This window comes from Macrobrachium rosenbergii, chromosome 39 (assembly GCF_040412425.1).
Source record: "Macrobrachium rosenbergii isolate ZJJX-2024 chromosome 39, ASM4041242v1, whole genome shotgun sequence".
NCBI lineage: Eukaryota > Metazoa > Arthropoda > Malacostraca > Decapoda > Palaemonidae > Macrobrachium > Macrobrachium rosenbergii.
The window spans coordinates 2,329,113-2,345,000 of record NC_089779.1 but is presented as its reverse complement, the minus strand read 5'-3'; the positions used below and the strand labels follow the sequence as shown (position 1 = coordinate 2,345,000).

The window sequence follows — 15,888 nt, the reverse complement described above, 5'->3', positions numbered from 1 at the left end:
TTCATTATCAACTACATTGATTTTTTCGTCGAGCCATATCCCCATAATTCGCAGTTAGAAAATTCGACCCCTCTTCAGTCACCGTCCTCGAACGTCTGCACGCCATGGAAGCAAAACTGCATTTTCTCTGACGACGCGACTCACAGAGCATCTTGGCTGGGATCGTTCGCTTCACGACCTTCCTCTTTCCACCGACTTCCCCAAGAACAGGTTCCTTAACAGTCAAACTTCCGACACTTTTTCATGTCAGACATTTCATGAGTTCTTCCACGCTTCGACCCGCTATTTTCATAGGAACGCAGTGGGAATGGCACGACCCACTACGATGCGAGATGGGACACCAGAGAAAGATAGAGACGGATAACAACAACAAAAAAAAAACAACAACAACACTGATGAAACGAGGCTTAAAACCTCCAAAAGGAACATGATTATTCGAGTGGAGAGAAAACGTCAATGCCGTGTGTGAGGGACCCGTCCGAGAAGAGGAGTTTTATAAAGGCGACTACTGATCCGACAACAAAACTCCGGAGCTCAAGACGGTGCCTTAAAGGTCCAGAATAACTTATGACCGATAACGGATGCAACCGGGGTGAACAGAACAAACAAGAGGACGTCTTAGCAACTCTAATGAGCCGACGAGGAAAAGTAAGAAGAGGGGAATTCAATTGGAAAAGGAAGCACGCCGGTGTTGTGACAACGGCAGAGGGGAAAAATGAATGAGAGAGAGAGAGAGAGAGAGAGAGAGAGAGAGAGAGAGAGAGAGAGAGAGAACCAATCGTGCTTGCAAGAGCACACACACGAGAAAGGGAATCATTATGACAAAAGGAAATAAAAGAAATCTACGAGAGAGAGAGAGAGAGAGAGAGAGAGAGAGAGAGAGAGAGAGAGAGAGAGAGAGAGAGAGCAACAGGAATGAACGTAATAAAACTTGAGCTGGTATGCAAAGCAATGGCGTAATCAAGCTTAAAACGTTTATAAAAGTCGACAGTAAAATGGACGGCCTCCCCTCCACCTCCCCCCAACTCCATCCCCAGACACCCGAGGAGGGGAAAAATGCAAATAAAGTGCAGCTGCTGGATACAGAACTCTGAATAACTCGGCAAAAGTTGGGAAAAACAAAAGAGTTTCCTTCAAAGAATTCGAGTAAACATTCTTTTACCGGCTAAGGCTACTCCAGTTCATTTATTTTGCATTTGCAGCTTTTCGCTTCAAGAGCGAAAGTTTGCAAACTAAAGATTAATTAGAAAAATTTATTTTCAAAACAACTTTTTTTTTGTTTTTTCCAACCACGCCGTCAAACTCTCAGACACCGCAGGTCAGGTGGAGGTTAATGTTGACCACTCAGGCCAGTCCCACGCTCGGAAAAAGAGAGGTGGTTAGGCCTTCCGACAATTCACAACAAGATTCTTGGTTAGGTTGGGTTCTAAAAGAACCCAACGCAGAAGGCATGAAACCTCGACGTCTGCTACGGCACCGTTGTGGAATGAATCAGTAAATAGCAAAGAGACTTCTACGATGAACGCAGAAAGGTTCACGGGAAATATCATTTGAACTAGTAATATCTACGAACTCATCACAAACTTTAGCTAATGTCATTCAATCGTAATTGTAGTTTAATAGACGCAATACTTAAATGTGAAATAAATACATACATATATATATATATATATATATATATATATATATATATATATATATATATATATATATATATATATATACATAATACGTTCATAAAGCCAAACAAAAGACCTCTATCACAGCCTCACTACGAACAACAGCAGAATTTATACGAGATATAAGGCACTTTTCTCCCTAGCAGAATTATGCATAAATAAAAAACTCGACCATTTTGTAAATCATCGAACGAAAATAATGGAACCAATTTTATCGATCAAATGAAATGGAAATTGACCGGAGGTCCATTCGGGGGGGAAAAATTTTCCCAGAACTTTTCGCCCGCTTTTCATTTCACTTGACGCTGATCAGGGGAAGGCTCACAGCAATTATGATTTTTAACAATAGGAGACTGGAATTATGAGGAACACTGCAAAATTCATAATTCAATTGCTAAGAGGCTAAAAATAGACGGAAAAGTTATTCACGATACGTTACTAATTTAGGTGTCAGAAAGGTAGGCGCGCGAGGGAGAGAGTTAGCATATTGTAAAGCAAGGTTATAAACACAATTCCATTATAATAATTTTGTGTTATGTCAACTGTTATATAATTATTATGTGTCAGAGCAGATAAAGCTGTACAACTATTTAATCTGAAAAGAAATCATGCCTCATTAAGAGAGAGAGAGAGAGAGAGAGAGAGAGAGAGAGAGAGAGAGAGAGAGAGAGAGAGAGAGAGAGAGAGAGAGAGAGAGAGAGAGAGGCTTAAAAGTAATTTCATTAAAGTAATAAAAAATGCCATGATATTATTTTGAGCTAACAAACATATTGAATTTACTGGTTTATACAACAGTTTACCATCATATTATAGTTTTCAATTTTTTTTTTTTTTTATAAAATTTTCTTTCAGTTATAGTTAGTGAAAAATGTCGCCTGCAATAAAAGTAAAGATGAACGAAAATCACCCTTCCATTCCTCTCTTTCAATGAAGGTTTCTTCCAGTTCTCCTAAAAACTGAAGCAAAATACTTCATGACTAAACCCTCAACTTACACTGTTGGCGTATAACATCGTTGATATACACTGGGAGTTTCCTTATTAGTTAATGACGGAACGCAGCCATGTAAACAAACTGCTAGCGAACAAATTTACTTGCATTTGCTTAATCTATTTACATTAGTGCGGGAACTTGGCCACATAGCAATGGCGGTTGCAGCCAGTTGAAATTAAAGGCGAGATCTATCTTTAACAGCTCGAGCGAACACCCTGCTGCTCCTAGGGAAATATTTTAGACTTTTTCTAGTTTGGAAGAACTTTTTTTTTAAAGATTTTTCTAGTATGCCCAAAGTGCTATATAAGGATTCTGCACGCATATCTGTGCAAAACTGTACATTCTACACAGCTCATTAAGTAAAATTAAAATCTTTATCATATTCAGAAAAGAATTTCCCGTGTAAGGAGAAAAAGTTATAGCTTTTCCCCTGTACATCCAAGAAAAGAACAAGTGTCTCAATGATAAAAAAAAAAATGCTAGGGAAACATGACTTTTCCTGAATATAAACAAAGACGCCAGGATTTTCCCCACTACATCCAAGAAAAGAACAAGTGTCTCAATGATTACAAAAAAAAAAAAAAAAAAAAAAAAAAAAAAAAATTGCTAGGGAAACACGACTTTTCCTCAATACAGACAAAGACGCCAGGATTTTCCCCAGTACATCCGATGCGAGACTGGTGGATTTATTCCTGCAGGAACTTGTAATTGGGAGACTTGATCGGCATGATACACCCGAAGCAACTTCTAAAAGTTTTACCTCAAGTTTGGGCAGACGGGAGATTTTCCGAGGATACTTTCTTTATTTTTTCTTTCTAAGAAAGTCAAGGAATATTCCTAACATGAGCGGAATATATTTTTCAGCGTCGAACGACCTCTCATGTTTCGCTTTGAGAATTGGCTCTGCTTCGGCTAAAAAATGTCTAAATATAATGTTTGGAGAATTTTAAGGTAAAAAAAACATTTACCGATCTAACAACTTAGCAGGAAGAAGAGACTTGGAATGTTTCATTGAATCCAGTCTGATGAACACAATCAATCAGCTGCCATCTTGGAAAATGGCGGCCGATTTTTTATTTTATTTTATTTTTTTTTTGTAATAACTTCTTAACCGCTGGAGCTACAGAAATCTGGAGAGAATTCAAAATTGTCTTAAGGTACTGAATGTAGAGAGAATTGGAAAATACAGATGAAGAACATGGATCTCAAGGCAGAACCAGGAGAAAACCCCACAGATGCAATATTATTATTATTATTATTATTATTATTATTATTATTATTATTATTATTATTATTATTTCTGCGGATGAAACCTACTCACATGAAACAAGCACACCAAAGGGGCCACTGACTTGAAGTTCAAGCTTCCAAAGAATGTTGGTTTCAACCTCCCACTGCAGCATTTGCTGAACATTAAACAGAGCCAGTGATTTGTCATCGCCCTTGGGGAGACGCAAACCCGCAACATTCGAGTGGCATGCCACGACACTAACCACTATACCAGTGGGCCAGCTATTACTAAGAAGTAATAGTCAGAGAGGTTGGACAGCAGAACTTGAAGACAGAAAGCGGGAATGGAGGTCAAATGGAAGGTTAAGAAGTGAGTGCAGCTAAGGGGGAGGGGGAAAGGGGGTTGCAAACCCCTTTTAATGACCCTAATAGTGCATCACATGAGGTAGACTGACGGCACTGCCAATTATAAATTTTGTTCAATAAAATTAATTTTTTTTTAAATTTTCGTGACTTTTTATTTTAGGTTCCACAAAAATTTTCATTTTTTTTTATGAGGAATAGATTTGATTTCTGTAAGTCATCTATAGCTGTGATGGTTTAGAAGTTAGTGCCGAAAATACTAAATCTGCTGCCCTTTTTCAAGATGGCGACTGATTCAAGCACAACTTCTATTTAGGAAGAATTTTAATGATTTCAGCAGTGTGGACAAATCCTTAATTGTGCCAAATCTGAACTTCGTGCTATTAATTGAATTCCCTTGTTTAATTATCAAAATTTGTCTGAAATTATCTGACACAAGGAACGGTGCACATAAAGGCTCAGGTAATAAAGAACTGTGTGAATGAAAAGTGTATGAAAAAATACCCAGGCTCTGATGACGTGTTTGAATGCACAGGAAAAAAAAATGATTGTTGCCATACACTTGCAACGAATGGCTGTGCAAGTGAATACACAGGCTATGGAGATATGTAGCACTGCTATACACAGACAATAACATGTAATAAATACACAATGCATGAGGTGTTCATCTATGTATAAGAATTGAAGAAATGTCTGTGGGCGCGCGAGTGTGAACAGCATCCGAGGAATGTCGAAACTTACGAATATACACAAAGGGCATCAGAAACCGTAAGAATACACTATACATGACACGAAGAAACGTGTGAATATAGACACGGGACGTGGAAGCGTGTGAAAATGCATCAGGCGCACCAGGAAGTATATGAAAGGGAAGCTTTCAAATTATAGCTTTCAGAGGGGAAATGGGAAATCGAGAAGGATGCATTAACGCCTCTGCATATCGCTTCCCCCAAAAGCTATCGCAAGGTGTTCCTTGTTTTATAGGAATGTATCACTTGACAAGGAGCGATACCCACACTCAGGGACACAAACACATATATGAGGGTATGAGATGAACATTCCAGGCGTAACACTGGATGTTATTATTCGTTAATTTCCTATGGTGTACACAAGAGAAGAGGACGCTCACAATATCCAAGCCTGTGGGTCACAAAATCTTCGTTTATCGAATGCCTGCTGAACCGGAATTCTAAATCAGTCCTTGTTCTATCGAATGCCTCTCAATTCTGCAAATTTCAAAGAATTACGTAAAATTCCGGTTAATTCCCAAAATGTCTGTTAAATTTCCGTAAGCCAATCCAGTCGGTTTCGTGTCCACACCTAACGCGATTTGCTTCCATCAGAATTTTTTTTATTGCTCTCAACAAAATATCTTTATTTGGCTAAGTGTGAATCAAGGGATAATGGAGTGTGCCATTTTCAATATTTCTTCCAAAGTAAATTCAAGAATGAAGAATTCCTCATTATCTTCCATTGTTACTGAATCATATAACCTGCCCGTCTCCAAAAGTCGTGTATTTTATCTACAAGGGACCTGTATTAGCACACTGTTTCGGGAAGCCAATCTGTCTCACTCGTCACGCACACGCCCCGACCACCAACCTCAGTCACTGACGAATTTAATGCTCAATTGGTTCAGTCATTAAGCTTACAGTCATATTCTGAACACCACCTTCAGTAATTTATAAGTACTTAATTCCCAACTACGTCACGCTGTAAAAGCTAACAAATTAATGGTATATATCATCAACAATAAGATAAACGACAATTCTAAATCAAACAACATTCGCTCATTCGAATCACTTTCGACTCCAACCATACACAAAAGTAGCTAAGAGAGCTTCACTTTCGCAGATGTCACTGTGAATTTCATTTCGACATAACTGCCCGTATCTTTGCGCTACGATCCCGTAACTATGTCACGGCATTTCAGCAGCGAACCTGAAGATACAATTCACAAACAACTGGTTTCCTCTGAGCCACTTCCGCTAATGAAAGTGTGGGTGGTACTGAGGAGGGAAACGGGATACAACGAACTCACAGGTACCGGCAGGATTTAAAAAGGAAAATCGTAAAGCGAGAGAGAGAGAGAGAGAGAATGATGAAACTAATGATCCGTCCGCATTTAAAATCTGCTAAAAATTGGTTAATAGATTGTATTTAGTTCTGACCTTCTTTAACTTACTTAAAAAAAGAGCTGAAAGAAGTTTTAATTGTAGGTATTTATTGAGATGTAATCATAATTAATCAAAAACTTCGAATACATTTTAAAGTCTTTAAATCATTGCTTACCTCGTTATGTATGTGACTTTAAAAACATCAAATGTCGATGTGCAATTCTTTCTTTAACATCATCTTGAAGAATAATGAGAAAAGAACTGGCTTGCAGAAAGTAATGACAATTGTCAAGATTATCTGTCTCGCAAAGCGTCATGGCACGATCATTTATTTCTCTTAGCGATTTCGACTATCTAATGGTAACATTTTCATCTACAAATTCTGCAAAACCTACAAGACTCACGGAAATATTTGGTTCTGGGTTGTTGATGGTTTTATTGAACTATCATATGGTTATTTTCATCAAGAGCTGATTCCTATCTGAAACAAAAAATTGGGAACGTGTGAAAATCTACGGGAACATGAAACTTTCTACCAAGTGGAGCGTACGAACGCACAAACTGGCAAAATAACGCTGAACGGAACGGCTACTTTTCGACACGTGCCGAAAAAATCTTGTAAAATTGCTGGGCAAGCTTCAAAGTAACAAAATAGCTGGATGGATAAAAAAAAAATTGAAGGCAAAGATGTCTGATGCTATAAGGCGACATCAACAACTATCAGACGTCTCCGTGACTTCTTACCATTTCACGACTGTGACGTGATGGCAACTTATAAGATGCCCATGAATGACGCAACGAGGACGTGTTTGCCATAAGCCTTCCGTTAGCAATTTAGTTTACGTGTGTGCTGTCGATCGAACAATTCAAATTATCACCGAACGCTGTGCCAATTCATTGACTAAATACGTCTCATGATTATCTGAGTTCTAGTTCTTATTTAAAGAGACTATCAGTCTCGAAAACAAAAGAAATCGGGAATGAACCATTAGAATGTCTAGAAGATTATTACAAATGAATAGCTGGGCACTGTACGAGGGTTACTCAATATTTTCAGATTTTATATTGTAATTATTTCCGCAGTTCACATACACGCACATGTATAAAACATGTACATGCGCAAATGTATCCAGAGAGAGAGAGAGAGAGAGAGAGAGAGAGAGAGAGAGAGAGAGAGAGAGAGAGAGAGAGAGAGAGAGATTATGGAAATATTCTTTTCCATTTTCTCCAGAAGTGCAAGAAACACAATATTCGATAACTACGTTTCCCGACGGAGCCCAGAAGCCGAGGCATCCAAGCAGAGAGAAAACCGTTCGAAAACGTAGACATCTGACAATACGGGAAAAACTCGTGATCACGAACGTCTCCTCCATTTAATCAATCCCTGTAGATCACGCTGGATCAAAGAGCCATTTACATCCGAACCGGAGGTTTGATTACTCAAGTTTGGCTACACCCGGTGCAGTTTGGTCCCAAAAGTTTGCAACACCCAAGCAACGTTTCGGCAATACTTGGCGGAGTTGACTTCTCTCACGCATTTGCTTCGAAAAGTCTCGTAATGGTAGCCCGCATTACAAAGATTTCCTACGCGGAATCTTTAATGACTGTTAAACATATGGCGGCATCACGTGAGTGAAAGAACACAAATTATATTAATATTATCAACCTATGCTACAAAGATAGATGAATGCCTGTATTGTGTCTATATAATATAAATAACACAACAACTAGTGAACTTTTTCGACTGATTTATATACAAAAAAAGTAGGTAATAATAATAATAAAAAAAATGTAGTAAGACACTTTTATCACCACCACCATCTCATATATATGCAGAGAAGAAGAAAATAAAAAAAAATGCACGAAAATATAAAGAAGAAAAAATAGAAAGCAATAAACGACTCGGCAATCTCAAGAAGGACAAATTTCAACTTTCGCCGAAGAATGAAACGATCTTATGAAATTCGACTTAATCATAACTATTTCAATGCTGACGCCAGCGTCCTTTTCAGCTCGACAAAGCACCCCGCCCTCCCCTCCTCCAATTCACGTAAAGAAAAGTTGAACGATCTTGACAGTCTCAGTCCTTTCAGAGAGAGAGAGAGAGAGAGAGAGAGAGAGAGAGAGAGAGAGAGAGAGAGAGAGAGAGAGAGAGAGAATAAAAACAACACAAAATGACTAAAAACAGGTTGAAGATTTAAAGTTATATTAAAAGATAAATATGAATGAAAAGTACAACCAAAAACGGAAACACTAGATATATGGATATACAGGCATAAGTCCAAACACACACACACACACACACACACACACATATATATATATATATATATATATATATATATATATATATATATATATATATATATATATATATATATATATATACATACACATACTAGCATAATTTGGTTTCTCTGTAATGTTATTCAGCTTTCACCGCAATGAGGTAATTTGCAATAATCGAGGGAAAACTTTACAAATTTATAGAATGGAATAAGATTCCAAGCACAGTTTCCGCATAATGTTAAAGTTCACAGTCCGGGAAGCGCAGTTTAAGCAAAGGACTGCCCGTATGATCAAGTAAATCTTTCCATTTGCACAACCCACCCTGTTGAAACGCTAACGACTGTGGCCTACACCACGCGAAGGCTGGAAGTTGAGATGACCCTCCCTCCGAAGCTCTGTTACGACGGGTTTTATTCTGTCCCACATGAACTCAGGCTATCCGATGAATAAACACTATATGAGACTCCTTTCTTTCATACACGAAAAACGTCTACCCTATGGTGCTGGTGATTAGCACACCATAGCGCCAAAAATGACCTGCGGACGTCATTCAAGTTCGTCCCGAAAGTCGCCCTAAGAAATTAGGTATTAACGGTGTCATATAAAGATAAATAATCCTTTTTTCGACACGGGGTGACATCATACCAGGTCGCCTATATAATGAAACGTACTTGGCACCTCCTTCAAATTTCCTATTCTAATACAGAGTGGTAGGGACTATACTTAAGTTTAAATATCTGGGAAATTGCAAGCAGAGAGAGAGAGAGAGAGAGAGAGAGAGAGAGAGAGAGAGAGAGAGAGAGAGAGAGAGAGAGAGAGAGAGAGAGAGAGAGTATAAAAGCAGTTTCGTATTCTGGAAGGGAATTCATTGCGAAATACATTAAGTCTTGCCAAAGTAATCATTCATCACAACGTATTCAACTTTCCTAAAAAAATAGTGGCAATAAACAAGAGTCTTCGTAGAAGTAATTTCCATTTTCATAATTCCCGATGCGTCTAGATCTTCATCGTTCTTCAAGTATCAATCTGCATCGGGGAAATCCACAAATCTTGAAAAAATCAGAAAATAAACTGGACTACTGATGTCTTTCGATACAGAATGGAAGGCGTGACTGAGAAAATAGTGCATTAAAATTACAAATGGTTCGAGCCCAGGGACGGTCATAGTGTCAATACGGTCATCACTTACTATCTCGATACTTTTGCTAGGAGTACTGACATTTTTGACGACATGGCAACAGCAGCAATCATATCATAACCTTCTAAATGCATGACAACAAAATCAGTAACGTAACGAAATGATAAAGCGACGAGCAGAATCCCCAAGTTCGTACAGAGGCCCAAGTGCAGGGATAATTTTGTCACTTACGGGAAAGGAAGGAAGAACAGATTAAGGCATGCAGGAGTTTAGCGATGCGACACTTCAAATGGAAAAGGGTGAAGAATGTGGTCGTTGCGTTAATCCTGTTTCGTGGGACGAAACAGAATGAACGACCCAACGAACGTTTGTATAACAAAAAACGTAATATCCGCAGATCACACGAAGCAAAAATAAGAAAAGTATACGATCGCTAGAAAAGGTTCCAGTAAGGGGGGAAAGAGAGAAAAACAATGAACAAAGGTTTGCAATACGCAATGAATACTGAATGAGGTAACGGGGAGAGAGAGAGAGAGAGAGAGAGAGAGAGAGAGAGAGAGAGAGAGAGAGAGAGAGAGAGGTCAAAATTCACAAGAGAAAGGAAGGTCACAAATGAAAGAAGAAATACCAAAAGGACTTTAAAGCTTTTTGACAGCGGAAAGAGGGGGAACTCGTTCTAGTAAGAATTCAGTAAACAAACGGGGAAATCTACAGCAAAGAGGAAAGGAACTGAAAAAATGAATACCTGAGCAATTATGTAAATACCAGGGGAAAAAAATCAGTTAGAATAGGAAGGTACAGAAGAACGCAAAATCCATTAGATAAAGTCATAAAGAAAAAGAACCTTGTTTTTACTTTTCACGAAGCAAAAGCCAAGGTGACGAGCAACATAATGTCCTCAACTAGTCCAAGCCCGATGGAAACAATGACTGAAGAGGAGAGGAAAGGAGGATAGGGCTTGACTCCGAAGGAAACGACAGGCCCTCATCCTAAAAGAAGAAAGGCCATATGGTCAGGAAACACGGAAGCACGAAAAGACTTCCATAGGATGGTACCAAGGGGAAAGTGACTGAAAAAACCCTGTCCTCTGAGGGTTAGTGATTTCCAAAAAGTACCTGTAGATAGAGGTGACCTGACAGGTGTCGTGAAGCTATCCGGTACGAGGAGGAGGAGGAGGAGGAGGAGGAGGAGGAGGAGGAGGAGGAGGAGGAGGAGGAGGAGGAGGAGGAGGAGGAGGAGGAACTCTCCTTTCTCTCGCTTAAGGGAACAGCCACTCAACCTCTATACGATAATAGGCAATGTATATCCATTTATTGTGTCCATATATTGATTTTTCTATGTGAGTGTGCGCAACAATGACAATCTACAGGGAACGAATTCCACGTTTAGACATGTCGTCGTACAGCCCAGAACCAGCCTCTTCCACCACTTGCTTCTTTACAAATACGAAGTTATATTAGGTCTAATTTTCTCAACTACTTACCATCCAGGGTCGGACCTTGAAGCCTCAACCATCTTTTAAAACTATGGAGAAGACACAGAGAGGATCAAGATAAGAGGCAAGGGTAAGGAAAAGTTAAGGATAAAGCTCTGTCTCAGTCCTATGGATGAGCTAGACTAAAGATGGAGACTTCCAGGTTGAGGTGTTCTGAAAGGCTCTCATTACAGGCAATCAAATGGTAGGAAAGTCCTACACTAAGGCTTTCTGAATGGCTCTCATTACAGAGCAAAGGGTGAAGAACTCCAGGTTAAGAATTAAAAAAGGCTCTCATGACAGGTAATCAAAAGGTGGAGAAATCCTGCGCTCAGGCTTTCAGAATAATCCTCATTACAGGTCAAAATGTGAAGAGTTCCAGGTTAAGGTTTTGTGAAATACTTTCACTACAGGCTATAAAAACGTGGCTAATCCTACGCTAATGCTTTCAGAGTGACTCTCATTACAGACCAAAGGATGAAGAATTCCAGGTTAAGGTTTTGTAAAAGACTTTCATTAGAGGTAATCTAAAGGCAGAGAAATCTTTCGCTAAGGCTTTCAGAGTGCAACTCATTACAGACCAAAGGATGAAGAATTTGAGGTTAAGGTTTTATTAAAGGCTCTCAATGTAGGCATTCAAAACGTGGAGAAACCCTACGCTAAAGTTTTCAGAAAGACTCTCACTAAAGATAAGAGGGTGAAAAATTCCAGGTTAAGGTTTAGTGAAAGGCTCTCATGACTGGAAACCAAAAGCTGAATAATTCCAGGCAGGGTCAGATCCAGAACTTGGAGAGGATATTGGAAAGAAAGAAGGAAGCTGGAAAAGGATAATATAGGCATTCACAAGGAGAAGAGCAAGGATGAAAAAGTTGCAAGGGTCAATCCTTATCTAAGGGCAAATACCATTCACGCGCCTGAACTAAGATTACAACTGAGAAACATTTAAAAAAGAGCTGGATTTTGCGGAATTTGGAAGAACGGAATGAAAAGGACTGATAGAGTAGTCCTTCAAAAGAGAAGTCATTTAAATCAAATATGAACCAGAGTAATCTAATTACTTATATACTTGTCCAATATAGAGAATTAAAAAATGAAATTACAGCAAGTGGGTTTGTATAACTGTAAGACAAAACGAAAGATATATTTGAAGTAAAAAGCTACAGTTGTTGACGACTAACGTCATCGTCTGTCTAATGGTATATCTTGCTTAAATGTGAAACTAATTATATATATATATATATATATATATATATATATATATATATATATATATATATATATATATATATATATATATTGCCATACTCCCTTTTCCCCTTCAAAGGGCTGAGGCCAGATGGGTACATTAACTCTCTTGTTATTCAGTGAACCTTCAGAAGTGAGGCTGCTATTCCCAAGCCTTTTCTGACCCTCAAATGCTAAAACCCATTTACAAGGACGAATGAGTGTGTGATGGGGCGACATTGAACCACGAAGAGGAGTCGTGGTGAGTCAAGAAGCGTACCACTCAACCCGGTTTCGATTACGGTTATGACAACATGGATACTTACCAACGACGGACAGGTAAAAAGATGCGGTTGCAGTCCTTCCCTGAGAATCAGAGGCTGTGCAGGTGTACTTTCCGACATCCTGATCTGCCTCCACAGTCTGAATGACCAGCGTCCCATCCCCACGGGGAGACCGCCTAGCAGTGGGAGTCAGCGGCCTGTTGTGCAGCATCCAAGACACAGAAGTGATTGGGTATCCTGCCACAGGGCAGATGAGAGTCGCCTCCGTGCCCGCAGCCACGCTCACATTGGCTTGAGTCCGACTAGTCGGAGGACCTGGTTTTGGGAATAGAAGAGAGTGCGGTTGAAACTATGGTTGACCTCTCGAAAGGAACACTACTGGTCGTAAGAAATGAGTGAATTGAATCAAAGGATTGTCTCCGTGTCTTCAAGCGACAGGAACATCAAAAAAGTCTTTATAGAGTAATTTCAGGTAAATAAAAATCAGTGACATAATATTGTTGAAAATGTAAGCAAACAGAAAAAATCAAAAGTCTGTAGCATGTGTAAAGAACTCGGTTTAGCTGTTAATAAACCGAATCATTTAGGAAAAACAGATATTTTCTCCTTAAAAATATTACTTGACTATTAGAACAGACATAATCAATCAGTCTCGTAACACTGCAGCCTTGTTTCATATTTCTAAAGGGAAGGAAAAGGAGCCCATTCAGAATTAGACAGTAGTTCTCAATGCATTACTAAAGTGGGGACCACAAAGTGAATTAATTCATTAACCATCACTGAGCAAAGATGGGTATTTCCCGTTGACCCTTACTCCCCCCTTACTCGATGACCACCGGACCTCACCATGAACCATGACCCAGTGCTGCTCGCACCAGACCCCTTTTTTCTTTGGAAAGTTATTGACTTCATTTACAGCATTCTATTTTCACCTACAGACGGGAATTCCTCAGCGCAATATAACCAAGTAACCTACTTCTTAATTTAGATGTGTTCAATTAAAACTGATTTTTTCCGTCAAATCTAGTCAAACGGTTGTTTGTAATGAGTACAGTTCAGGGAAATCCGATATTGTTCTACTTTCAGGTATTCCCATGAACGATCAAACCATCATCTAGTACCACTATTAAACGGACGCTTAATTTTGAAATTTCTTCCTGAAAACAAATCGATTATAAAATGGCCTTAAAATGATAATAATCGGTTAGTTGGTGTCATAACACATTTACCGTGCATACAATTAATCGTAGCATAATGAATTTACAGCCTAACCCTTGGAAATAATCTATAAACCCACGCAACAGCTGTCACACCAAAAGAACATCTCACCGTAGACATTGAGCCTGGCTCTGTGCTGAACTCTTCCCGCCATGCTGGCGGCTAGGCAAGTGTACACTCCGCCGTCCAAGTACTCCGCCCGGGTGATGTTTACTTGGCTAACGACTTGGCCACTGTCGTCTACCCAAGATCCAACGCTGACTCGTCCTCTACCATAGTGATTGGTGGGGGTAATGATGCGCCCGTCCAGCGTCCATGTGATTTCAGGCGTTGGGTGACCAAGGGCGCTGCACTTCAACGACACAGACTGACCCCGCTGGATGGTCTGTTCTATGAAAGTGTGGCGCAAGGTAGGGGGGGAATCTGCAAGCCAGAAAATAACATCAGGGATAATGGAAAGACAACAGAAACCTGTTCGTAATCTGGAGGGATAATAAATCCCTCGGGTTACCTTATCAGTTTCATTAACTTCATATCATGACAGAGAATGGCGAATCGTTTACCTTACCCTTCAGCAGCGTCACAGAAGAATGACTATGCAAACAAAGCGTAATCCCGCAGTCAGTCGACGCTGCAGCTTCTATAAACAATCAAATAATCAGGAGAGAGAGAGAGAGAGAGAGAGAGAGAGAGAGAGAGAGAGAGAGAGAGAGAGAGAGAGAGAGAGAGAGAGAGAGAAAGCATTACAGAATTGCCAGAGAACTGAAATGAATAACATGCAGAAACTGAACAAGTGATAATGACAAAGCAAGGCAGTGGATTTAATCCTTCTGTTCGTAAAAACATCTGCACAAGAGATGCAGCTACAAGCAGTTAGCAGTCTCCCCGTTTCATCCAGTCATCGGCACAAAAAAAAAGGGAAAGAGCAGAAAGAAATATATAGTGTATACTGAAGCGATTCCATTCGTTCACAAAGAAACGCAACTAAACGAGAGAATATAAATCTACCATATATCCACACAAGAGAGAGCCAGATGAGTGAGCACAGCCGTTCCTTCCTCCATCAAGCCACCCACACAAGAGATATAGCTAAATGAGTATACGCAGCACTGTCAGTCATCCGACCATCCACACAAGGAAATCAGATAATATGGTGTAAACGTTCCTTCCATTCATCCGCGTATGTGAAACAAAAGAATTGGTTAAATCCGTCCATCTATCTATGGATGCATACAATTGACAGGAATTCTTACAACCCTTACATCCGATTATCTAACCTCGAAAGAAAAACAGTCCTTCCCTTCATCCAGCCATCCACACAAAAGAGACAGAGTTACAAGAGTATGTCAGTCCTTCAATCCATCCACACGAGAGAGAGAGAGAGAGAGAGAGAGAGAGAGAGAGAGAGAGAGAGAGAGAGAGAGAGAGATGAACTGCTAAAGGACTGAATGTCGCCATTCCGTTCGATGGCATGAGATAAACAGTCACAAAGCAGCCAAGAGAGTGACGACTGTCATTTCCATCCACTTCATCTAGCACAATGGAACTGTCAGTGCAAAGGGTGACCACTGTTTATTCCATCGCCACGATAAACAAAACAGTTAAAGGAAAGTACACAGTCCTTATACTTCTATCCACCTATTTCTTCACAGTGCAGCTAAGGGAAATATATCCTACTTCAATTCACCCACAAGAAGGATCAGGACGGATAAATGAGCGTATACCATTTACCATAAAGCACACAAGAAAAAAACAACGTTAAAACAGTGGATAACATCTTCCCAATCAAGAAAAACAGAACTGCTAATGCACTGCGTACAGTCATCCCATTCATCCACAACAGAGAAACAGAACCACTAAATGATTGTATACACAGCATA

General features: G+C 39.6%; 1 protein-coding gene across 12 annotated transcripts in view; it reads right to left on the bottom strand.

The window, feature by feature from the left end:
* LOC136825636 (cell adhesion molecule Dscam1-like) overlaps window positions 1–15,888 on the bottom strand; it is a 483,321-nt gene that overhangs the window by 77,515 nt on the left and 389,918 nt on the right. For all 12 annotated transcript variants that reach the window (XR_010849384.1, XM_067082260.1, XM_067082254.1 and 9 more), the window contains exons 10-11: window positions 14,120–14,431; window positions 12,833–13,105 (exon numbers count right to left, since the gene is read on the bottom strand). Coding sequence is in view for 11 of the 12 variants with exons in the window: in XM_067082260.1 (XP_066938361.1) it covers window positions 12,833–13,105; window positions 14,120–14,431 (585 nt within the window). In the remaining variant the exon portion in view is untranslated. The remainder of the gene's footprint in view (window positions 1–12,832; window positions 13,106–14,119; window positions 14,432–15,888) is intronic.